At 42.0% G+C, this 26,013-nt stretch overlaps 1 protein-coding gene across 3 annotated transcripts in view; it reads right to left on the bottom strand.

The window, feature by feature from the left end:
• LOC121489616 (cytosolic beta-glucosidase) overlaps nucleotides 1-26,013 on the bottom strand; it is a 111,256-nt gene that overhangs the window by 78,757 nt on the left and 6,486 nt on the right. For 2 of the 3 annotated variants that reach the window (XM_041752849.1, XM_041752850.1), the window contains exon 2: nucleotides 5,116-5,274. The exons of the other annotated variant lie outside the window; for it this stretch is intronic. In XM_041752849.1, the coding sequence (XP_041608783.1) occupies nucleotides 5,116-5,200 (85 nt within the window). In that variant the 5' untranslated portion in view covers nucleotides 5,201-5,274. The remainder of the gene's footprint in view (nucleotides 1-5,115; nucleotides 5,275-26,013) is intronic. 3 annotated transcript variants of the gene reach the window in all.

Genomic DNA, 26,013 nt, shown 5'->3' on the forward strand with positions numbered 1-26,013 from the left:
GTAGACAGAATAATACAGCAAAGCCCTGTGTACCCATGGCTCTGCTTTAGCAGTTTTCAACATGGTGCAAATCTTGTTTCATCTGTAACTACCCATGCTCCTTCATTCAATCTATAAACATTGCAGTATGTGCTCTGACAATAGTATTTTTTAATTGTGGTAAAACACACATAAGACTAACCATCTTAACTACTTCCAAGTGTACAGTTCAGTGACATTAAGTACACTCATGCTATTGTGGGACCATCACCACATCATCTCCAGAACTCTTTTCATCTTGCAAAACTGCAACTCTATACCAAGTTAGTAGTAACTCCCCAATTTTTATGGTATTGGAATTGCCCATGGGGTCAGTGAAAGTGGGAAGGTAGAAGGAAAGAAAGTGGACAAAATGGTAAATCCTCACTTTTCACAGTGAGAAGTCAATGGATTATGCCTACAATAGGACTAAAACCAAGAACTAGTAGCATAAACTTGTTTAAAATATACTAGTCAGTGCCAAAAGGATTAACTAAAGAGTTAAAGGAGTTTCCTCTAGAGAGAGGAACATGGAAGGGGACCAGAGATTAATGGTCTCTAAAACAGTTTCATTTTGATTCTTTAAATTATTTTATTATATAAGCTTTAATTAGCATGGAAATTAATTTAAGAAATAATATTAAATGAAACATTAGAAGAAAGAGGATGATAAAGATATTAATAAATATATGGATAACCTAAACAAGCTCTTAACATATAAAAGGATAACAAAATGTATATTTTATGAGGATTAAAAAGAATAACTAAAATACTGGACCAAAACAACATAAAGGCACAAAAGTGAGAAATCAGCAAGGAGTCTGCTTCTCTCTCTCCCTCTGCTCCACCTCCACTTGTGCTCGCTCTCTCTCTATCAAATAAATAAAATCTAAAAAAAGGAAAAAAAAGAAACTTCTAAATGTTTAGAAATCTAAAAAGGTAGGTACATCTGAATAACTTAAGATTCAAAGAAGGTATAATGATGGTCATCAGAAAATATTAAAAACTTTGTAACAGAAAGATAAATATGAAAACATTATGGTATGGGATTTAAGTGGTATTTAGAGAGAAAGCCTTAATTCATGTATGAGAAAAGAACCAAGCCTCAGAGTTAATGTGCTAAGTATCTCACTTAAAAGTGTAAAGCAGAGAGAGAAAGAAGAGGAAGAAAAGAAGGAGGAGAAGGAGCAAATCAGGAGAACGGAGACAAATAAATAGAAAAAATAAGGTAATATCAGAAACAATAAAACAGAAAACAAAGCAGGATAGAGAGGATTAACAGAGGCAAAAAAGTGGCTTTTAGAAAAGTCTAATTAAATAGAAAAACTCCTGCAAAATAATTTTTTAAATGAAAGAAGATAAAAATAAGTATTAGTAATGCAAAGGGGAATAGAGCTATAGAAACTGCAGAGATTATAGTGATGAAATGGTATATTATTCTTAAAACCTTATTAAAATATGTTTGAAAAATTATTTAGAAATGACACATTTTAGGAAATTAGCCTTAACAAAATTGGTTCGAGGAAAACTGAAAAATCTGAAAGATCTTTTAACAATTTCAAAATTAAATCAGTAGTTAAAATGTTCCACAAAGAAAATGCCATGCCAGTTGGTTATAATACTGAGTTCTACCAAACATTTAAAAGCAAACAAACACACACAAAAAAAGTCCACTGTTGTGTAAATTATTCCAAAAATTTTTTTTTGGAATTTCTCAATTTATGTGGCTAAAATATCCTAGTTCCAAAACCAGAAAATAACACTACATGAAAGAAAAAATTAGAAGCTAATCTCACTCATAAACACAGTTGCAAATGTAGATAGAGACATGGAAATTTTTTTTAAATCTAAATTGAACTTCAAGATATAAAAACTACAATGCCTGAGACAAAAAATACACCAGATGGGATTAACAGCAGATGAAACATTGTAGAAGAAACAATTGGTGTACTTGAAGACATAGCAATAGAAACTCTCTAAAATGAAACATGAGGGGGAAAAAAAAAGACTCAAAATGTAAACAAAGGATCAGTGACCTCTGAGATGACTTCAATCAGCCCAATACACGTATAATCAGAATTTCCAAAGGACTGAACAAAGGAGGGGACAAGCACATTTTCTGAAGAAATGATGACTGAAATTATTTTTTAATTTAATGAAAATAATAAACCTAGAAATCCCAGATCAATGAGCCTCAAGCACAAGACAAATGAAGAAAACTATGCCAAAGCATAATTAAATTGCTCAAAACCAGTCATAAGAGAAATATCTTAAAAGCTGCCAGAGGAAAAAGATATATAATGTCTAGAGGAACAAAGATAAGAATACTGCGGATTTGTTGTCAAAAACAATGCAAGCAAGAAGACAATGGAGTAACATCTTTGAAAAAAAATGAAAGGGACAAAAATCTGTGTAACTAAGATTTTATACTAGTAAAAATATATTGCAAAAATGAAGGCTAAATACTTGTCCAGACATACAAAAGCTCAAAGAATTCATCACCAGCAAATCCTCAATACATTAAAGAAAATCATTCAGGTAGACAGCAATGGATACCAGAGGGAAGTATGGATCTACACAATGGAAAGAACACCAGAAATGGTCATTACATGGGTAAATACATAAGAATTTTTTTTATTATTCAAATCTCCATAGATAATTTATTGGCTAAAGAAATACAGTATGTAGCATAAAGTTTATAACATATGGAGGCATAAAATGTATGGCAACAGTACACAAAGGCAAGGAAGGGAGAAATAGAAGTATGTTGTAAGAGTCTTTAGCTATGCATGATAAGCATTATAATAACACTTGAAGGTAGACTGTAGCAAGTTAAAAATATATACTATAAATATATATATATAAATATATATATATAAATATATATACTATAAATGCTAATAAAACAAAGAATTACAATTAGTAAGTCAGCAAAGAATATATAGTAGTCATTAAAGATAAGTTATCTGAGAAAGAAAAAGAGGGAAATGAAAATAAAAGACAGAAAAAATAGAAAATAAATAGCAAGATGCTAGATTTAAACCCAACCATATCAATACCATTAAATGTGAATGAGTCTAAACAACTGAAAGACAGAGATTATCAGATTAAATAAAAACATCAGACTCAACTATATGCTGCCTATAAGAAATCCACTTTAAATGTAAAGACAAAAGAAGGTTAAAAGAGTCAGGATGAAAAAAACAGACATATACCATGCTAATTTTAATCCAACAAAACTAGAGTGGCTATGTGAGTACCCATGTAGATTTCAGAGCAAGAATATTACTGGGGATATGAAAAGTCATTTCATAAAATTAAAGGGGTCGATTTATCAAGAAGACTTAACAATCCTAAATGTTTATGCACCTAATGATAGAGATCCAAAATACAAGAAGCAGAACCTAATAGAACTGCAAAACCTAGAAAAATACACTTTTATTAGAGTATTTCAATTAAAAAGACCAACAAGACTATAGAAAAATGGACGAAAGATGTAAACAGTTCCTTCACAGAAGGAGAAACACATGGCTAGTAAACATTCAAAAAAATGTAAGAGATCATTAAAAATCTGGAAAATGCAAATGAAAACCACAATGAGATACCATTCTACACCCACACAGTTGGTACAAATTTAAAAATTGGGCGATATCCAGCATTAGAGAGATTGTTGCATGGCAGCAATGTTTATCCACTGCTAGTAAGAGAGCAATACGGAAATATTTTGTAAAGTTGAAGAAGCGCATAAACCAAAACCCAATAATTCACATAGCACCATATATCCTGTTTCTACAAATGCAAACCAGGAGGCATATATATCCATGACTACAACAAACAACAACAAAAACCCCATAGGAAACAGGCCAAATTTCCTTTGTCAGGACAATTAATCAATAAATGAATAAATAACCTAGAGAAGAGTCATATAGTGAAGACTATACAGGAGTAAGAATAAATGAACTACGTCTATTCAGATCAACATCCATACTCTCCCAAATGTAATATTGAGACGCAGAAAGCAAATTGCAGGAAAAAAATACATGACATATTTCCATTTATAAAATATCCAAAACATGTAAAACTCACAACCCAGTTGCTATCAGACAAATAAATTCTTAAGCTGCACCAGAGAAGAGCTGAATTAAGATCATGTAAAAACACTATGGGGGAATCAAGAAGAAAGCATTGAGTTACTTTTGTCATTGGGAGTTAGATAGACTTGCCCAAGAGAAACATTTTAAGGCAGGCGTGGAAAAATGAGGAAGAGTTGTCACAGTGGACCTGATAAGGGGAAATGCAAATGCATAATTCAGTGGCAATGCTCAGGCTGACTTGCGGAAAGAAGGTACTAGGGACCCAAGGACCGCACTAGCAGGTGATTGAAATATTTTTGATAGGAAATGATAGGTTTCTAGATTTTATTTTTTAATAATTTGAAAGAAAATAAAATAGTCTCTGAAGTCCTTACCATGTTAGGACATGGGGAGGGATTCCCACAAAAATGTAAAATACAGGGACGCCCGGGTGGTTCAGCAGTTTGGCCCCTGCCTTCAGCCCAGGGCGTGGTCCCCAAGTTCTGGGGATCGAGTCCTACATCGAGCTCCCTGCATGGAGCCTGCTTCTCCCTCTTCCTGTGTCTCTGCTTCTCTTTCTGTCTGTCAAGAATAAATAAATAAAATCTTTTTTTAAAAAAATGTAAAATATCGATATTACGTACCAGCCTAAAATCAAAGATTCCAAGACTGAAAAGTATTATGGAAATAGCACACGCTCTCGATCCAGGAACAGGTAGGTTCAAATCCCGTCTCTGCCCCTCACTTCGCTTCTCTGTACATATGAAGTGGGAGGATGAGACCTGCTCTGTGGGGTTCTAGTAAAAATCGACTGAGCCAAAGCAAAGGTGCGAGCAAGGTACATGGTAGAAGGTGTGTGCTCAACAAGTGTCCTTTTCTTCTCTTCTAGACTCAACACAACAAACGCTAACAACAATCACACAAAAAGTGACCATTTGCTCTTTTCCCTTCTCTCTGTGGCCTGCTCTTGATACGGTAGAGCATACATAGGAATGACTCTAACCAAAGATGTTTGCAAACTTGCCTGTGATGAAGAACTGGTGTCCAGGCTTGCATGACTCGGTCTGTGGGGCCCTCAGCTGCCGGAATTGGGAGTCATCAATACACATGGAGCCGTGTCACTGTCATTTTTGCTGTGACAATGCCGTTGGAGAGGACATAGATCTATGTAGACCTCAGTCCTCTGCATAAAGGAAATCACGTCAAATAAGAAGTAAATAAGTATGTGAGCGTGTGTGTACGTGTGTGTGTACTCTTCCTTCAACAACCCCCCTAAAAAGCACTACCACAACACCTCTTTTTGGAAATATTCCCCGACTCCCCATCAGAACCGCGCCCTTCTGGATGCACACTCAGTACAATTAGCATATAGTGTTGAGTCATCTTTAAAAATATCTTTGCCTCCTTCACACTTGGAGCTCCGTCCAGGCAGGGACCAGGTTTCACTCTTGTCTGTGTCTCTCCAGTACCACGAAGACTGTTTGGAAATAAGATTTTTTGGCTCTCTCAGAGGAGAGCGTTCCTAGGAAACCTTTCATTACCTGAAATGGCATAAAGCGAAGGGTACCCCCTGCTTTCCTAAGGTTTGCATTATGCCACTTGGCTTTTATGAATAAAGCCATTAGCATACTACTGTAGCTAAGCGGCATAACATGAACTTCAGGGAAGTGGGTGGGGGGTTGCCTGTAGTATGTGCTGAGTAAAATAGTTTCTGTGAGGTGTGTTTAGCATAAAATATAAATATTGATGTTTGCTATCTTGTCGCTTCACAGAAATATGCAGAAGTTATTTTAATGCTTGTAAATGATTTAAGAAATTAAATGTGGCTAGAAATTCAAGCAATTGCCATTTATAAGTTACGACCTGGCGTACTTTCAGACAAAAATGTTTATTTTTGCAATTAACTTTCAAATGTATTAGACATAACTATTCTACGTGGAACTTTGAGGTTATGGTAAGCCAAGATTCCCTGATCTACTAACAGCATTCTGTGTCCAAAACTAATTCAGAAAGGACAGAGCCTCCAAAATAACAGGAAAAGCCACTATACTGTTGGAAACGCATTTCGATGTCGTGTCACAGGAGGATAGAAGGTTCCAGAAAAGATACCTCCGAGAATTAAAAAAAAAGAAAGAGAGAAACTGACAAAGCATCCTATGTGTTTAAACATATCAAGAAACAATTTACATTTCTGCCGACAGCATGGGGATGAATTAGTGAAAGGATCCTAGAATGGAAGCCACCACCAAGAGACAATTATTAACTCCCAAGTAAAACAAAAACTGTACAAGAAAAACTCAATCATAGGACATTAGGTGGCTCAGTCACGCACAATTTTTACATAAAACAGTGATGTAAAAACAGCAAAGATTTAAACAAAATTTGTTAAATAACCAAATGGAAAAAAATGGTGACGAAAAAGTTTGCTTCGTGAGTATGGTGCTAGAGCAGGCTAAAAAAGAAAAAAAAAAATCTCATCTTACAAAATGGGAAGTCAATATGCTGTATTTTCAACTAGATACCAAATAATGACCATATATGCATGCTGTTTAGAAACATAGAAGTAGGTACTAGAAAAAGATGGTGAAAAGATTCACATATGTTGGTTTAAGGGAACTATAATAAGTTGAGAGAAGTGACATAAAAGGTCTGTCTCTGTTGTTCCGTGTTATAATTCTCCAAGTACTATTTGAGTTTTTAAACCATGTACATGTTACTAAGATAAAATTAAAAATTAAGTCAGAAAAATAAAGATAATCGCAAGAGAAAGGAAATTACAGACCAAAGTCGACACCGTTTTGAGGTTAGGAGTGGTATGTGAGAAGGTGCAGGTGTGCTTTCCATCATCCCAGAAATGAGGCTGCTCTGATATTTAGTGGCAAGGCCAACAATGAGGGCCTGCCATGTGCAGGGCAGCCACACACAAAACCAAGAAATGAACACCACACTCAGTGGGAAAAAGAGTAAAGAAAAATAAAATGGCAGTGGAGGGGGTGGAAAAGAGGAGGGGGTTAGAAAATAAATAAATATAAATATAAAATAAAATATAAAATAATAATACGGCAAAAAAATAAAAAAGCTGAAATCTTGGTAATCAGAAACCCACTAAATAGTCCTGTTTGAATACAGTAAAGGTGAAGAGGAAAATATATCTGCCATGTAAATCCTGATAAAAATAACATGGACTCAGCAATATTGATATTATATAAAGATGAAGGGTATCTGGTTGGTTCCGTTGGAAAATCATGTAACTCTTGATCTCAGGGTCTTGGGTTTGAGCCCTGCATGGGGTGTAGAGATGAGTTAAGTAAATGAAACTTTAAGAAATAATATATAAAATGGATATAAGGGAAAAAGCATTACATGGGACAGGGCAATATTCTCACATTAACAAAAGTGACAGCCCACCAAAACCCTATAGCAGTAATGAACTTCTGTGCATCTAACAATAGAGTCTTGAAATATAATATTAGAGATATTAGAGATAAATGCAGGGGTATACTGAAAACTCCACTAACGCAGGAGAGACTCTCTTGGAAAATGGCAGAGAAAGAGAGAATTTGATGAACGTAGTTTACAAGCTTATGCTCCTATGGACGGATGTCCCTGTATGACTTTCTACATATAGGTACACATGGATGTGTGGATACACACAGGCACACGAGAGACAGAGATTGTTACTCAACTACAGAAAATTATTTTCAAACACCTTGAAGTATTCACGGATATTAGAACTCACGCAGGCCCATTTCATGATTGGATTGTTTGTTTCTTTGCTGTTGAGTTTAATAAGTTCTTTATAGAACAAACATTATATGGTCTTATTCGTTTGGGGAATATAAAAAAAATAGTGAAAGGGAATAAAGGGGAAAGGAGAAAAAATGAGTGGGAAATGTCAGAGAGGGAGACAGAACATGAGAGACTCCCAACTCTGGGAAATGAGCAAGGGGTGGTGGAAGGGAGGTGGGAGGGGGTTGGAGGTGACTGGGTGACGGGCACTTGATAGGATGGGGGGGGCACTTGATGGGATGAGCACTGGGTGTTATTCTTTATGTTGGCAAATTGAACACAAATAAATAAATTTATTAAAAAAAAAGAACTCACGCAGGCTACATTCTCTGACAATTGAACGCAGAAAAAGAAAAGAATGAAAGAGAAAATAAAGGGAGGGGGGAGAGGAAGATTAAGAAGAAAAGAATGTCCATCTACCCACTTGGATTTTTTTTTAATTTTTTTTGAAATTCTAAGTAAATCTTCTAATAAACAGAAGATTAAAGCAGAATGATTTTTTTTTCTTTTTTTTTTCAGAATGATTTTTAAGGGGGAAAAATGTGTTATTAAAACTATGTTAAGAAAAGGCAGAAACCTGAAAACGAACCTCTTTGATGCAGCTAAATGCTTTACAAGCGACTTCCCCTGGACAGATGGAGGGAGGTGAAGGGCTGGAGAGAGCAAGGGGTGAGCAGGAGCACACAGCTTCGGGGGCATCCGGGATACTCGGAGGCACGTGCAGCAGAAGAAGGCTCCGTCCTATATACCTGCCAGAGTCAGGTGTCCTGAAACCACCTTAAGAATGTTCTTTTTTATTACCTCGCCTCAAACGGGGTCAACCAGGCTCAGCCAGGTCAGAGGCCTCAGTAAATACGCAGAAATAAGAGAAGCAAGGAAAGAAAGACGATTGGCCAACCGTCTCCTCCAACAGCACTGAGACATCCAGAGACAACAGCACTGAGCCCTCAATCATATTTGGGGTTTAGCTATTTCTTGGTCTCATTATTCTAAGCACCCAAGTGGGACTGTGCTCTGTGACGGGGAGTGGCCGTGGGTATGAGCCGGGGTCCCGGCAGGAAACAGATGGCACTCAAACTGGGAAGTTGAGGTGGGCTTCATAAAGGGCTCTTTGCAGTGGGGTGAGCAGGGTTTGGGGAGACCCAACGAGGGATGCTGCGGCACCCCCGGGCTTGCAACAGCAGGAAGGCATCAGCACCCCCAGAGGGGCAGGTGCAGGATCAGTTCCCAGGGCCTGTAGAGAGAAGCCACTTGCCAGGGGCGGCCTGGCCGACGAGGCCTGTGGCTCAGGGCCACCCAGCAGGGCAGGCACCAGGAGACTGAACAGCCCGGCTTCTCTCTCCTCCCACCGGACTCTCCCATCTCCTGCCAACACCTGCCCTTGATCAAATCCAAAGCCGAGTAAAAAGGACAACGACAGCAATGCGGGGTGACTCGCCCGGGGCCCAGAGGCGAGGCGGTGGAGGGTAGCTCTGCACAAGCAAAGGAAAATACCCCGCACACAAGGGACCCTGAGCCCCCGAGCCCACTGTGCTGCCTTCCAAGGGCGAGAGAGGAGCCACCCCCACCACCTGTGAAGGCACAGCGGCGGGAAGAAAAACACGGGCAACTTTTCAGAGCGTGGCCTCAGTGTCCTATTTGTGGACGCCACGTGAAATGAATAGCAAGAGTGTGGATACAGCTTCCCCGCTAATTTAGGAATCCAGGGATGTGATCAATTTTCCCAGAAATAAATAGCGAGAGGAAATAGTGCAGTCCCGGTTGGGGGCCTCGACCCTTGGGCTTCAACTCTGCACCTGTCGTGTCGTCGTTTTCTGACGATCGTAAGGCGTTTCGCCACACAGGCTTCCCAGACACCCTTTTTCACGGACTTTCGTCCTGTTTAACATGTGCGGCTTTTTGTCTTAACTGCTTTTGCCTCTGCTATTCTGCTGTGATTATTCTCATATCTTTCAATTAGGTCTCTTTGCATTCAGCCATCCGTGCATCGAAACACGCTTTCTAGTGAAAGCCACTTTTCTCTGTCTTTGGAGAAAAATCTCTACTCTTCTCTTCATCCATCAGAGCATCGCACTAATCTAAACTGGCTTCAGCTTCTGATTGCCACTATGCTAATCTGAGCCCCATTTGGAAGGATGGAAGAGTATACTGAAAAAAAAGCATCATGATAATAAGAATCGCTATCATTTATTAGGCCTTGCGATGGGACAGGCACTTTGCCAAGCCCTCTACATGTGTAGGGAAGGAAAAAAGTTTTCCTGGACTCTCGTAGGGTCCCTGGCTGGGGCTAAAAATTAAACTGACCAAGACAGATAAATATTGCCAAAAGCATGCAGATTTATTTCAGCCTTATATGCCCCGGGGGCCTTCGTGAGGAAATGAAAGACCTGAAGAAATGGTTAAGCCTGAGTGTTTTTATGCCGGTTTGGTGAAGAGTGGACAGTTGTGGAGGAATACGATAGGCCGCAGAGCGTAAGGTAAGGGGAAGATATTGGGGGACGCTTGGCAAGGCCTGTTTTTCTCAGATTCTGCTCAGTGTCTCTCTGTCTTCAGAGCTAAGGATGCTCCTTTCGTCCAGGTATAGTGAAGGCACCTCTCCCATGGGTGCTTTAGGACCTCTTTCCGGGGGGGGGGGGAGGAGGTCAGGGTGACCTTCCCACTTGGGCTGTTTTCTCCAACTCCTTCAGATTCCTAAGTATTGGACCATGTCTTGAACCCCATGCCATACTCTACACCACCGATATCACCCTCCCCCCTTAAACTGGAGGAGCCTGCAGTTTCCTTGAGTTTGAGGGTTTGGAGGAGAGCATAGGTAACAGATACAAGTGAGACTGTAAGCCAAGCGTCACCGAACAGACTGCGCTCTTGTTCACATTTCCTATAAGCATATCAGTTTATGTCTACGCCTCACTACCTCTGTGACCTCAGGCAATTCACCCAAACTCTCTGTGTCTCCGTTGCCTCGTCTGCAGAAGTCATAATACCCCCTGGGTCTTCCTACTAGATGGTGTTGTTGAGACAACTTATAGGGTGTATTAGGGGAGTTGATGCACTTGGGAATGATGCTCTGGGAGGCAGCGTATACTTGTTGTTAATAAATGGTTTCTGAACCCAGTGCTCCAGCCTACACTGTCTCTCCTCAGAAGAGACCTCGGAGTATCCAGTCTTCTTAGGGGTCCACCCTGTCTTGCTGGCCTCCTCCAGATTCCCTACTCTGGACTGGCTGACTGCCTGGCTGCATTGGCTTTTTGGGGCCAGGGACGCCCCCCAAGCCTGCTGGCTGTGCAGTGCATCCTGTCCGCACGGTTCCTCTGATGCCTGTACTCAGTCGTCGCTCTGGACTCTCAGCACCTTGAGAAGGGCATTCCGTTCCAGAACTTTGGGGCAGGAAGAAGTGGCTCCTGAACAACATGCACTGTAAAAGCTGTCCCCCAGGGGCAGGTATTTTTCCCAGTGGCCTTTTTTTCTGTTTCCCTTTAAAAATAATAATAAAGTTCTTTTATTACATAACTGTGGGACAAGGGATCAAACATCCGTGCTTAAAATGCAAAAGGTGCCCTACATTCAAACCTCTCCTGCCTAGAAGAAATACCCTTTGCAACACTTAAATCCTTTAACTCTTTCCTCCCTCTGCTACGTGAAAATCATAAAGAGCGCCATGCTATTATGCTATTAATCTATAACTCCCTAGTGACATCATGGCAGACATAAAAATACCCCTAAAAACCTCAACCCCTATGGGTTGGTCTGGCCTGCTTCCAGTAGCAGATCCACTCAGAAATTTTATGAGCACCAATTTGCTTTTCATTATTTTCCTATCAATCACCAATCAGATTTTCATTGTCCAACAGAACTAAACGGAAAAGGAGGGGGTGCTTCCTAAATCTACTCTATGAATTGCACCAGGTAAATTGATTCCGTTTGCCAGTTAAATACAAATGTCTTATTTTAAATAATTCCATTTTAATATATGTTTTCTAGAACGCCTCTATAAATCTGGCATTCGTGAAAATGGGCTAATGGCATCCTTTCCTTGACTAATGAAAATCACTGGCTTCAGAGTCAGCTGAGTCTTTTTTATCATACCAACAAATATTTATGGGTCACATAATGCTACAGATACTGAGGCATGACTCTGGGTTTAAATCCTGGTTCCCATTTCCCAGACAAGTGAGAATGGCTAGGGGTGAGCAGACTTGGAGAGGCTAAGATGAAGAGTGGTGGGTCGTGTCCAGATATTAGTACCCTAAACATTTCTGAGCCCACCAACTAATAGGGTCAGAATTCCTGACAACTTGCCTCGGCAGGAATTTGGGCTGTGGGTTTCTTTTTTAGATTAAAAGATTTTTTTTTAGAGATTAAAATTAATTTCTATAATTAAAAAAAAATTCAGAACTCCCATACACTAATTCACCGTGGATAGCTTTATTTCTTAGAGTCTGTGTCCTCATCTGTAAAGAGGGGATAATTATATGGGAAGTCTGTAAAATGTCTGGCATGGTGGTAAATAGTGGTTGTTTAAAAAGGCAGCTATTGGGGCACCTGGCGGGCTCAGATGGTTAAGCATCCAACTCTTGGTTTCCACTCAGGTCATGATCTCAGGGTCATGAGATCAAGCCCCAAACCCACACACCACCCCCCTCCCTGTCTGACTCTTCACTCAGCATGGAGCCTGCTTGGGATTCTCTCCCTCTGCTCCTCTGCACATCCCCCCCGCCCCCCCCCCACACACACACGTCACCTTTTGCACACACACTCTCTCTCTCTTTAAAATAATAAATACAATATTTTAAAAGGCAGCTATTATTGTGATTTTTATTATTCCTATTGTTCCTGTGATACCAAGCTTTTTTTACATGTGGTTTTCATGGTTTCAAACATCTCATTAGACTTGCTAAGGTATATTTAGACCCATGCAATATACCCAAATACATCTGATGACAGGATATGTCATAAAGCAGCTCTGCTACAGTTTTTCTCTTTTAGACAGATGCTCTTCAGGACCAATGTATCACAGAAATTAAAAGCCCAACTGGAGGTATTACTGAGTCATAGTCCATTGCCTGAGGAGAGCAGAGTCATCCATCCCCTCCCAGACAGGGCTACACTTGGTATCGCCGGGTCTCACGCAATCTGTATGGGATCTAGGTTTTGTTATACACTTGAAATGGTTAATTAGAAGAGGAAGGGCATCTGAAATGTCACAGCGAGCTCCTCCTGGCCCACTGTCACGTTTCATGAATCTTCGTGCTGAACCCATCCGGATTAAGCAGTGACCCGCTCCAAACACAATGCTTCTGTGCTGCTTCTCTCTTATCACCTATTTATGTCCCAATACATCTGCATCGTGTGGCTCGGTAAGATCCATTAAGTCCTTGGGCAGTGTTTACGGCTACTGTTTTTATTATGATTTTTTTGAGGCTCAGATTTCTCACATAAAGTGATAGAAAACTACTCTACGGACCGTGAGTAAAACACTCTTTAAAAGAAAAGGGGAACAAAGAAGTATGTATAAGATGCGCAATTTCCGTCTGAGAATTCTCAGAGCGACCCTGTGGGTGAGAGACAATCATTTCTTGTAGGTTTTAGGTAAAGATATAATTTGCCTTTATTTGCAGGTACAAAACTCTAAGAAAACATGACTTGCCAGCGATGCCTCTGGCTTTAAAAATATTTATGAGATCGACATAGTTACCTGGAGGCAGACACTTCCTTTCAATGTCATAGGTCAGGCACATTGGCTAAAACCCCAGATAATATTGATGTACCTTCAAAATGTAGAATAATGTTTATTCCATTTATTTATTCATTCATATATAGAGCACCCACCCTGAAGTATCTGGGACACTGAACAAGGTTTACATAAATCTGACTGTTTTTTCCTCTGGGCCATTTGGCTCAGTCTGGTAGACCATAAATATTCAATAATACTTTACAATGACAAAGCATCTTTTATGCAAACATCTCTAAGCACATTATTCACCAATATTACAATCTCCTTTTTAACCTACTGGTAAAGTCACAGAAACTAATTGACTTTCTTCAAGGTCCCACCACAAATTGTTTATTTTGTAGATTAGAGTCCAGGTGTCCTGATCCTAGCTATAACTAAAGGGAGAGGGGGGAAAAAAAGAAAAAAAAAGAAAAAATAAACACATTTTTTAGGTGCTTAAGCTGATGACCTACACTAAATATTTCTAAATTGAATCTATTAGGCAAAACGTCCTCCTTAAAGATGTTAAATGTTGTGATGCATCCCATTGAATTTTATAACTTTTGTTCTAATTTGCCCAAGGCCAGTTCCCATTTTCAGAGCCCCTAGAATGACCTATTTTAATTGAATCCTGTTACAAACACTTAAAAACTCCCAGTCTTTAATCAAATCAGGTCTCTAAATAGAAACTGAAGTTGGAGCTCCACAGCAGAACTTTTCACGGCAAGGCCCCAGACAAAATACCGCAGCAGCGGAGGGAAGAGGCCGGGAGCCACCGGGAGGCTGGGGCAGGTCTCTAACCCGCTGGGTTACCCAAGCTCTGAAGTCCTTATTTCACACCTTCCTGACGTTAGAAGAAGGCAGGCGTATCACCTGCCACTGGTGAACCGCGGGGCGGAGGCACCTGCCTGCATCCCCCCACGGAGCCCCCGGGGCGCGCGCTGGTCCCGGAGGAGCAACCCGGGCGCAGGTGCTCCGGCTGGTTCGGGGACCATCCCCGGGGGACCTCGGGGTTCCTGACGTGCCGACCCCCAGGTGCGCCCTTAGGGTGGGGGAAACCCGGGCGCAGGTGCTCCGGCCGCTTCGGGGACTATCCCGGGGACCTCAGGGTCCCTGATGTGCGAACCCCCAGGTGCGCCCTTGCGGGGGGGAGCAGGTGCTCCGGCCGCTTCGGGGACTATCCCGGGGACCTCAGGGTCCCTGATGTGCGAACCCCCAGGTGCACCCTTGCGGGGGGGAGCAGGTGCTCCGGCCGCTTCGGGGACTATCCCGGGGGACCTCGGGGTCTACCTACGTGCCCGACCCCCAGGTGCGCCCTGGGGGGGGGGAGCGGCGCTGTGCTCGGGAGGATCGCGGAGCGCGGTGCGCGGGCTGCGCCCCCCAAGCCCGGTGGCCCCTGGGGTCGGGGTGCCCCTCCGGGGTTCCGCTGGGGCAGGTCCGCCAAGGGCTCAGTGTGCAGGCGATGCCTAAGCTGCAGGGCTTCGGGTTCTAGAGCCGCACCTTGGGGTGGTGGCAGGGGCGGGGGTGCTCGTCACGGGGTGCAGCCCACGGGGGTGCCCCCCCCCGAGCTGGCGCGGAGGCTGCAGGGGCCCAGCTCTGCTCCACCGCCTGCTGCAAGCCCAGGGCTTCGTCCGCGATGCCCACCGTGCGGGGGGAACCTCACGGGGAGGGGTCAGGACTGTGCTGACGCCCGCGACCTCAGGGCGGGCTGCCCCGGATGAGGCGCGGCCCAGGTCAGTAGGGTGCCTTCCTGCGGGGGCGGGGGCACCTGCTGCAGAGGACGATGCTGCGGGCCCGTGGGAATCTCTGTCCCCAGAGCGCAAATCTGGGTCATTCCAGAGTCTGGCCAGACCGTGCAGCACGCCCGGACGCCAGGGGCTGGCTGCCCGCTGACCATGCACGGGTGCACCAAGGTGCAGAGGGGCCCTTCCCTGGCACAGCATCCCGGGAGCACGTCAGGTGCCGTGTTTGGAACATCCCCCCTCTGTACAGTCAGGAGGGCCGACGGCAACCTGCACAGCCTCACCCTGTCTGAGGGCCGCAGCCCTGCCCCGGGAGCTGGCCAAGGAGCGCCTGGCCGAGCGGGGCAGCACCCTGCCCCTTGTCCCATGTCCAGGCCCACCTCTTCCAGCTGCAGCAGCTTCCAGAAGAGCCCGCCAGAGTGAAGGATGTTGTGGCTACGAACCAGGAGCTAGAGCTGCGGTGTCAGGAGGATATATCCAAGCAGAAGGAGGGAAAGAAGCCAGGGCCCAGGGGAGGGAGCAAGGAGAAGGGGGGTGGGGGGTGCCTGCAGCAAGCCGGCCCTGGAGGAGGAGGGTGACACAGACGTTCTAGCCAAGAAAAAGCAGCAGCAGCAGCTGAGGCACTCCCACAAGATCCCTGTCTGAAGCCAAAATGCACCAAGTGTGATCAGTGTGGAAACCGAAAGAGTGACACATGTGTGTTCAACCCAACTCGGGGCTGCTGCGAGAAGCGAGCTTGCAGAGATGCTGCAAACTGCCCAGGTCACGGATTGCTTTTTAAAACCAAGTTGGAGCTGCCTCTGGCCTGAAAGGGGCCCAGTCCCAGCTGCAGAGCCTCAGCCTGCAAGATCTGAGGAGCCGGGGCAGCTTTCCCGTGGTCGTGGCCAATGCTCTGACCTGAAGGGCAGCTGGAGCCCCACACCCCACCCAACTAGGCCTCAGGACTGCTGCTGAGACCTCGACACATCCCACTTAAGGAAAGGCCTTTACTCAGGGATCCTCCTGCTACTCAACATAGAAGGATGAGCTGGTCTTCCCTTTGCCTCCACTGGGAGCTCAGAAATGCTGCACCAGGGAGCAGGCCCCCAGGCTGGACCTGCCCCCTCCTTGCAATATGTGTGCTCAGAAGTAAGCAATAAATGCTTTCAAAGATGAAAAAAATACCAGAAAAAGAAAGATTTTTTAAATGACTCACAACTACGACGGTCATTGCCAACACATTTGCAAACCCCCAACCTCGGGGAGCATAGATGACTGCAGGGCCCCAGCTCTGAGCCCTGAAATCCACCACAGGTGCTGGAGTACACACTGTGGCCACACTTCCCCGACTGACCCCAGGCAGTGCTGAATGTGGTGACCCTACTGTGACAAGTCTGCACCTGGGAGACGTGGGACTTCCCAACAGTCAACTTTTGACTTCCCTGAAGACCTGGCTGAGCTTTCCCTTGAGCTGACCTGCAGTCTAAATGCTTCACTCAAGCTTCCTTCTTCCTTCCCTCTCTCCTTCACTCATCAGACCTGCATCCCAGCCTCTCTCGCTCTCACTCGTTTCTGTCATGAAGAATAAACTTCTTGCACACTCAACGCCATCCTGGCCACTGCTTCCTGGACGACCCAGTCTAACATGTCATCTGATGGCCATGATGGTGGTGTCAGTGATGATGGTGGTGTTGATGGTAGTTGACATAATGATAAGGATTAACATTTTTTGAGTACTTTTAAAAATGCCAGGCCTTTGAGGGGTCCGGGTGGCTCAGTCGGTTAAGTACTATTCACTTGGTTTCAGATCAGATCATGATCTCAGGGTTGTGAGATCAAGCCTCCATCAGACTCTACGCTCAGCCCAGAGTCTGCTTGGGTTTCTCTCTCCCTCGCCCTCTGCCCCTTTCCCCTCAAAAATAAATAAATCTTGAAAAAAAAATGCCAGACCATGTGCTAAGAAGTGGCCTCAATTATTTCATGCACTATTCCCAATAACCTCCGAAAGATAGATATTACCCACCTAAGGGAAGTAAGTCTTTAAAAAAAAAGATTTTAATTTTTTTTTAAATTTTTTATTTATTTATGATAGTCACAGAGAGAGAGAGAGAGGCAGAGACACAGGCGGAGGGAGAAGCAGGCTCCATGCACCGGGAGCCTGATGTGGGATTCGATCCCGGGTCTCCAGGATCGCGCCCTGGGCCAAAGGCAGGCGCCAAACCGCTGCGCCACCCAGGGATCCCTAAAAAAAAAAGATTTTATATATTTATTCATGAGAGACACAGAGAGAGAGGCAGAGACACAGGCAGAGGGAGAAGCAGGCTTCATGCAGGGAGCCTGATGCAGGACTCAATCCTAGGACCCCAGGATCATGACCTGATGCTCAACCACCGAGCCACCCAGGCGCCCCAAAGGAAGTGAGTCTTAAAGAGGTTCAATAGCAAAAACAAGCCCACATTGCTTGTGAAAGTCAAATATGAACGGGTACTCTTCCTCAGCCAGTGAAGTGAAGTACTGGTGCCAGTAACAACTATATCATGTTACTTCTATATATTAATATTTTAGTATAATTTTTTAGTATAACCTTACAGCCCTTTTTCTAGATCAGTATTACAATTAAACTCAAAATAATAATGTATTAAGTTAAGCCTTTTTTGGTAAGAAATTGAATTTTTATTTAAACTTTTTGATTACTTTAGCATTTGCATGGTTACCTATTTTACTTTGGTTGTGTAGACCTGACTCAATCATTCAAACACTGTTAGTTAACTTATAAATATTTTTCATATTTGTATCACATATATGACGAACCACTACATCAACCCTGGGGAGTTGGGGGAGTTTTTCCAAGCCCTTAAAACAACAAAGGTCAAGCAAATGACTCTAAGCCAAGTAACTTAAACAATTGGGACCATTAAAACATCCAAAATAACAATACCCAGTCTCCAATTTTAGAATTTATTGACACTATTAGATAGACCATTTAATAACAAACTAATGGGCTTTTTTTCTAAATGAAACAATTGGTACAAAAAACGTACTTCAAAAGATTTATACCTCATAAGCTTCTTTTTAAGAAAGAACACCACTTGGAACTTGTAGCAGCTTGCTAATTCAAGAACGGAACTTTCTGATGGCACAAACGCCTTTCAGAATAATTTGAGGTTTCTTTGACTCATAAACTAATCGACTTTCCTCAAGGTCCCCCAGGAATCCCTGGGTCAGTCTTCAGTCTCGGCAGATTTCTGCTGATGTCTCAAAACAACTCCCTTGAGTACAGAGTTTTCTGGACCTTTCATGTTAAAGACTGTGGCAGCTACGTTTCCACAGTATGTCAACTGTCAGTGTAAAGGGGTATCCCACTGGTGAACGCCCCAAAATAGCCTTCTGAAAGAAATATGCCTTCTAGTAAGGAGAGCATGTTTGCCTTGCAAATTCACCCTCAAGACAAGTTACCGAGACATTGCCCCCCAAATAAGCTGCCTCTCCCAAAGTCCCTTCTGCATGGAAAGGGAAGCTACTGCTGTCCTTCACTCTGACTCTTCAGCTTGTCCCCTCGTTAAAGTTCCACTTCTATGGAATTGGAATGGGGTCTGAGCAATAATGATGACGTCACATACATAACAATTGCCTCAGTTTTCTAGAAGTTGGAAAGACTCACTTTCTTTCTCCAACCCAGCACAAACTTAAAGCTCCGACTTTTAAATGGGCAAGAAACTAAACCCCTAAATGTTTTCTGAGCCTCCAAAAAATCTACTACCTCTGCAACTCCTTCCCTGAATATCACAAGGCAGAATGTCAACCCCCTGCCTGGACACCCATATCGTCTGCACCACTCATTTTGGCCATGAATCCCACATTGTCTTTTGTTGCTCTGTTTCTCGTGGACCTTATCCCGTCATACTTGCCCTCTGTCACTAATGAGTTGTGCAACATTGATCATATCAAGCCATCTCTCTACAAGATGTTTGAAAAACATCTTCTCTTCTATAAGATGTTTGAAAAACCGTGTTCCCCAGCATGGAATCCAGAGTTGCTACTTGGGGAAGAAACACTAAAGAAAGAAATGCTGGATGGACAGGCAAAGTCTGCCGACATTTCCTTCAACCAGAGACGCTCCATCGGTATCTCTCTTGTTAGAATTCTGAGTTAGATTTTCTTAGTTCTGTTGCTTAAAAAAAAAAAAATATTTTGAAACCATTGGATTAGAAGGTTTCTAGAATTCTTTCTAGTCAGTGTGACGTCCTGAAAGAATGTCAGTTTCATGTGGGGTCCCTCTGAGTCTCCTGAGTTCTTCCACTGTGCTCAGTCCAGACTTTGCAACCCCTTGTTCCTCTTTTCACCTCCCTCTATGACCTTATTTCAAGAACTCTCACCCATCGTGACTTTAACTATCGACTAGATGCTGGTAACTACCAGCAAATCTAACCTGAAAAGGAGATAGGAATTTCCAGTCACCCATTTAAATACCCTAAGGAGGGCAGGGGGCACCTGGGTGGCTCAGTCACTTAAGCGTCTGCCTAGGGCTCAGGGTCTTGGGTTTGAGTCCCGAGTTGGGCTCTTTGAAGCAGGGAATCTGCTTCTCCCTCTCCCTCTGCCTCCCTTCCCCAGCCTGTGCTCTCTCTCTCTCTCTCTCTCTCTCTCTCATTCTTTCCCCCTCAAATAAATAAGTAAATAACCTAGGGGAATCCCAAGCCCACGTTGAACCTATCCCACTTTTACCACCACCAACTCCAAATCTGCTCTTTCTCCAGTGTATTGTGTTCCTATTCATAGTGCCATCAGCCAGCTGGTCACTTAAACTATAATGACAAGAGTCACCTTAGTCATCCTCCTATTTCCCTCCTTCCCTGCATTATATTCATGAACACATCCTTTCAATTCTCCCTCAGTGATGTCTCTTTATGCTTTCTCCTCCATTGCCCCCTCCACCCAAATGAAGGCCTTCATCATCACCCGCCTCATCTCCCGTAAGAGCCTAACAACTGCTCCCTAGCTCCCATGTCTCCTTCCCCTGCCCCCCAGTTCATCCTCCACACTGCAGTCAAAACTCCTTCTAACATACAAACCTAATCACATTATTCCTACTGCTTAAGAATATTTTATGGCTACCAAGAACCTATTGCATATGATCCTAACACCAACTCCTTAGCCTGGTACCTTGTATATATCATGACATGGACTTGTCCTACCTTTCTAACTTCAGGTCCTGCCATTCACCCTATCATCAGAAAACAGACTGTGGCAGGCTTCCTCAAAGCATGAGCCATCATAGAGAATGCTTATTAAAAAAGCATGGGCCCTATCTATAAATAGTGGTATTATATAGCCTCGCATGAAGCCCCCAAATCTACATTTTAACAAGAATGCTAGGTGATTCTAATAGATTTAAAATATTAGAATCCTAAACCATTTACCTACTTTACTAGGTGTGACTATACCGTTCCACAAAAACTACATAAATATTCATATTTCCGAGGCTTGGCTCAAAATGTTTCCCCTGCTGATACGCCCTTCCTAGTATCTATCCCGGAAAACAAAACAAAGCAAGGCAAAATGAAACAAACTTCTCATTAAAACTTAGATACCCATCAAGTCCATCCCATTTTATTCTTGTGTCCCCACCCTTCCCACCAATGCTCCACTAGCATTTTGTTTGATCTACTATTAGGTTGTCACATGATGTCACAGTTCTGCATATGCTTCTCTCTCTCACTAGAAGGTTGGATTTGAATGATCATTTTATTTGCTTTTTACATTTCCAGGCTCCAATACCACAGTGAATAAATGTCTAACTGGGATGGACTACATAGCATCAATTCAAATAAATATTCATTAAATTTAATTTAATTATTAACTCATGTGAAGGAGCCAGGTGTTCCAGCACATCATGGAAACAGATCTTTTCTGACTCTTCTGGCACAATTCCTCTCCAAAGACATTATCCAAAATCAAGCCAACTTCATCACAGTTTTAGTATGGCTGCACCTTGTCTTTATTTGAGTCGCAGGGAGTGTACTGGGGTGACCCTGGCAAATGTTTGGCCTCAGCTGTACAATATCTGTACTGAGAAGCCCTTGGTTCTCCCTTCAGCAAATCAATCGAACAATGAGAATTTATTGTGTACCAACATTTGCCAAGTTCTCAGCATTGCGAGGAACCAAAGGATACATTAGATTCTCCATCACCTCCATTTCCGTATCTTGCTCTTCATGCAAAGTAGGCAATGGCCAAAGCCCCTTGTCATGTTTCACTGTGTGAATGAAAGAGCCTTAGTATCCCACACTCTTACAGAGTGGTTGATGTGCATCTCTAACCTGTGCCTGCAATCTAGACCCGAATAATAATTTCTAGGATATATGAAGTAATGGATCATCAAGAGAAAATGTTGCTCTTTCAAAGATCCCCAAGTATGCATCTGTATGATAGACTACAATGACTCCAAAGGAAGATTATTGTCTTTAGAGTAAATAATGCACTTTCCCCCCCAAGTCTCAAAGCCTGTATTTAAATGATTATTCATGGGTGTTGCGGGAGACTTTAAACCTTAGCTTGGCAATTCCCAACATAAAAATGGGTAATGTTTCAAAAACCTTGTTTATGAGTCACTTGCCCAGAAACTCACCATTGCCTCTTATATTACATTCCAAATTCCCAAGCAACCCCCAAAATCTATTTATCTCATTACACACCTGAAGGGTATTCAGTGACACCTACCCCTATTTACAGCATTGTTCCTTGGAGAAAATGTCCTCTAAATTCCCAGTCAAGTGACATGTAAATACATTTCTCTCTGCATTCAGAGGCACATGGGAAAAGATGAGAGGATGAAAATGAGAAGTGAATGAGCACAGACATTCAGACAGGGATCAAAACCCTGTTAATCTTATACATACATCCAAAAAATGCCCTTCTCTACATGATTATTGCTCATTAGGGGCAAAGAATTATAGCCTCCACTATCAAGAGAGAGATTTTCAATATTTGAAGTGACTACCACCCTCTCCTTGCTACCTAGTTGAAACATAAACACAGTTATAAGAAGATTTGACATTGACTCTGAAACTGTCCAACCTCTTGTCTATATTTTCAATTTTCCTCTAGCTCCATTAAGTGCCTATTATAATTAGTATACATTTTAAATAGGTTTTATTTGGGTACATCACAGAAAATATTTTCCTATTTTGAATCAATGTAAAAGTAAATAAATTTACAGTTTCAAAATATAAAATAGGCCCTTTTAGGCTAAGAAAAAAAAAAAGAAAAGAAAACCTAGCTTGTTTTTTTTTTCTATTATTAAAATGTAAAGGATTTTTAAAATCTCATTTATTTTGTCAATTGGTTCTGCTTAACATTCTTCAGCCCAGTCCACTCTCAATTATCCATGCTAAGGAAGGGGGATCAGTGGCCTGGATAATCTAAAACAGCAGACAATTTTAAAAGCCCTTGTATTTGGCCCGGGCATACTTTACAATCAAACTCTGATTATCCACACTAATGAAAGGAAGAACAGGCACCTTGAGAAAGATCCAAAGCCAATATAGATGTGCTCAGCTGGTTTAGGGCACCTCAAGGCAGAGGCCCAGGTAGCAGAACAGAAGGAAAACAATAGGGCCCCAGCTACTACCAATGTTGACTACCTGTGCCATCCAAAACACCAACACACAGCTACAGTATCCCTATCAACACCTCTCAGGATTGTAGTCATCTTTAGAAGCATGGAGTTATGCCCAAATGCCTCCTAGGTACAAAGGCAGGTTGTTTCAAACAGTTACTATAAGAATAGATCTTTCATGTACACTAAAAACCTCTTTTAGGTGTTCCCTTTGCCTCACTTCACTCCCCCGCCTCTACTCCTCTACCAAGTTCGTGGTAACATACTCGGAAGAGGGGTATAAAGGATGAAGATGAACAAAGCAGTATGTTGGAGTAGCAAAAGCTCCAGCTTGGAAGTTGGGAGGCCTGGATCTTTGTCCCCTGTTGGCCTCTGCTCATGCCAGCAGTCAGGTGTGCACCCAAGCAGAGGGAACAGTGTGTGCAGCAGGACATGAAGGTCATGGCACATTTAAAGAATGACATGTGCTTTATCTTGGTCAAAGAACAAGATACAAATGAAGAAGCAAGAGGTGAAGCTCAGGATGTAGTCAGAGGTGAAATTACAAAGAGTTTTTTCATGCCATGCCAAAAGTTCAGAAATTATTCTAGAGAAGGGAGGAAGACAATAAAAATGTGTCTAATCAATGTTAAAATTTACTGAATACAGTTTGCCCAGGACTGCTCTAAGCATTTGATGTTAATAAACACATTTAATGTTTGCAACAACTATTACTGTTGTTCCCATTGTACAAATGAGGAAACTGAGATGGCAAAGCTCAGGGATCTCCCAGGATCACAGAACTGATAAGTGGTAGAGTCAGGATTCAAACCTGGCCTATTTGATTTCAGAGTTCTCGCTATCTCTCAAGAAATGGAACGATGTGGTCAGAATTTTAACAGATCACACTATAAGCAACATCCTGGAGAGATTGGAGGAGTATGAAGGAGGGAAGAATATTTCAAGAAGACAAGAGCCAGTGAGTCTCAGAACTAAAGGAAAGATAGTAATGGAGAAAAAAGTGTAACCAGGGGGCTAAGAGGAGATATAAAAAAAATAATATTAATTGGTTAAATGAAGGAGAGAGGAAGAGGAAGAGTCTAGCATGAGTCCCAGAGTGCTGACTTGGGCACTGTGTGATGGCCTAATAATTTTTAAAGAACCACTTGACCTTGTGGACCACTGAACTTACCTGGAAAGCAACCCTACCAGATGGGCAGGCCTAGGAAGGAAGAACACAAGTAATGATTTTTATTTTCCAGTACAGTGCTGGCACATACTCATCCAAAGAAACAAATGTCCCATCTTAACTGATGAATTTGGTGGTAACAAAACAAAACTCATGTACAAATATGTAGGCTAATATATAGAACCCATACTCCAAAAAAATGATTGAGGCACGGCAATTTTTTTTTTTATTTTTCCAGGTTAAATATATTGACTCACATTTAGCTTTCCATGCAACATCCATGAGCGACTATAGAAAGACAAATAAGAGAGAAAAAGCACAGGATTAAGATAGAAGATGCAGACATGTTATAGCTTATTAAGAGAGTTGTTAAGTGTCATAAAAAAGCCAAAACCATTTATAGAACATTCCTATGAGGGTGAAAAATATAAAAGGGTGTATGTGCATGAAAGTCTGTGGATATATGCAAAAGACTAGAAGTGTATACTCAAAGTTTGAAAATAGCTCTCTGAATGATTTTTTAAATTTCTTGCTTATTTATACATTTTAAGTGTTCTACAATTATCTGTATTACTTTCATAATACGAACAATTTTTTTCTAAGCATATATGATAGGCATCTATATCCAGAATCCTGCTGATACAAAATAATACACAAGTAGGCAGACACTTATCCATAAATAATCCACACAGGCCAGTAGTGATGGTGGTAGGTACCTTTCAGCACTGTCCATGAAGCCAATGGAAATACTAGAAAATTTGGTACATGAAGAGTCTGTGTGTTGAGAATAAAGGGAGTTAATAAATGATGAAAAGTGCAAATGGCTTAGAGCAGCCGACCTCAGAAACAGATACCTGGACATGGGGCACGTGTAGGTCATAGCATTCCTCGTCAACCACTTTTCTCACATTACTTGAATATTTCACTTTCTCCTGTTACATTGTCTAAAATTCCATCAATTCCATGTTATCTCATCTTCTATCTAAAAAGCACAAGACTAGACATTGGTTCAGAGGTTGGTTGTGTTAGTGATAATGAGGAAAATGATAATGGTAAGGAGAAGAAGAGGGAAATTCACTTGTTAACTTGGAACAATGCTTCATGGTTTATGAGGTACTACTGTGTATTAACTCATGTTAATAGAGTTCAAGTTCAAGATGGGGGATGGGATATACCTATTTAATTTCAATCCCTTACAACCCCATTGAAATGAGAGTAAATAAAAAGAAAATCCACAGCTGAACTGAAAACAAAAGAAAAAAGAAAAAAAGACCTGTCCCGATAGAGTACCACATTTATTAAAGTATTTCCAGATAATAGAAAGAAAATAGAATTGTCTGAGAAACTAAAGCAAAGAATTACAACACAAATTTAAAGTTTGATGACTGGTAAGGATTAAGAGGTCATCCTCTGGGGAATCTCTGGTTTAACCAATGCAGAGAGCAGAGCAGGCCTCAGATAATTAATTAAAGTATTATCTGTCATACTGCTGGCTTGATTGGTTCTTTTCCCCCATAAACAGAACAGTTGGTACCCCCTTAGCCCATGTTGAAATCCTAAGAAATGTCTAATAAAAGTGAGAGATGTGGTAGGAAGCCTCCTTATCAATGGTACTGAAATGGCCAAGAGAGGTTGAACAAACTCAACCTAATATGAACTTAAAGAGGAACAGGGACAGGAGACATAAAAGTAACAAGCAAACAATTAGAGAAAGACAAACACTCGATGATCTCACTTATGTGGAATCTTAAACAAACAAAACTCACAGGAAAGGAGTTTAGATTTGTGCCTATCAGAAGCAAGAGATGGGGCATTGGGGGTTGGAAGAAGGTGTTCAACAGGCACAAACTACCAGGTATGAGATAATTAAGTACTGGGACACAATGGATGACGTGACGACTATAGCTAACTCTGAT

Source organism: Vulpes lagopus, chromosome 4 (assembly GCF_018345385.1).
Source record: "Vulpes lagopus strain Blue_001 chromosome 4, ASM1834538v1, whole genome shotgun sequence".
Taxonomy (NCBI): Eukaryota; Metazoa; Chordata; class Mammalia; order Carnivora; family Canidae; genus Vulpes; species Vulpes lagopus.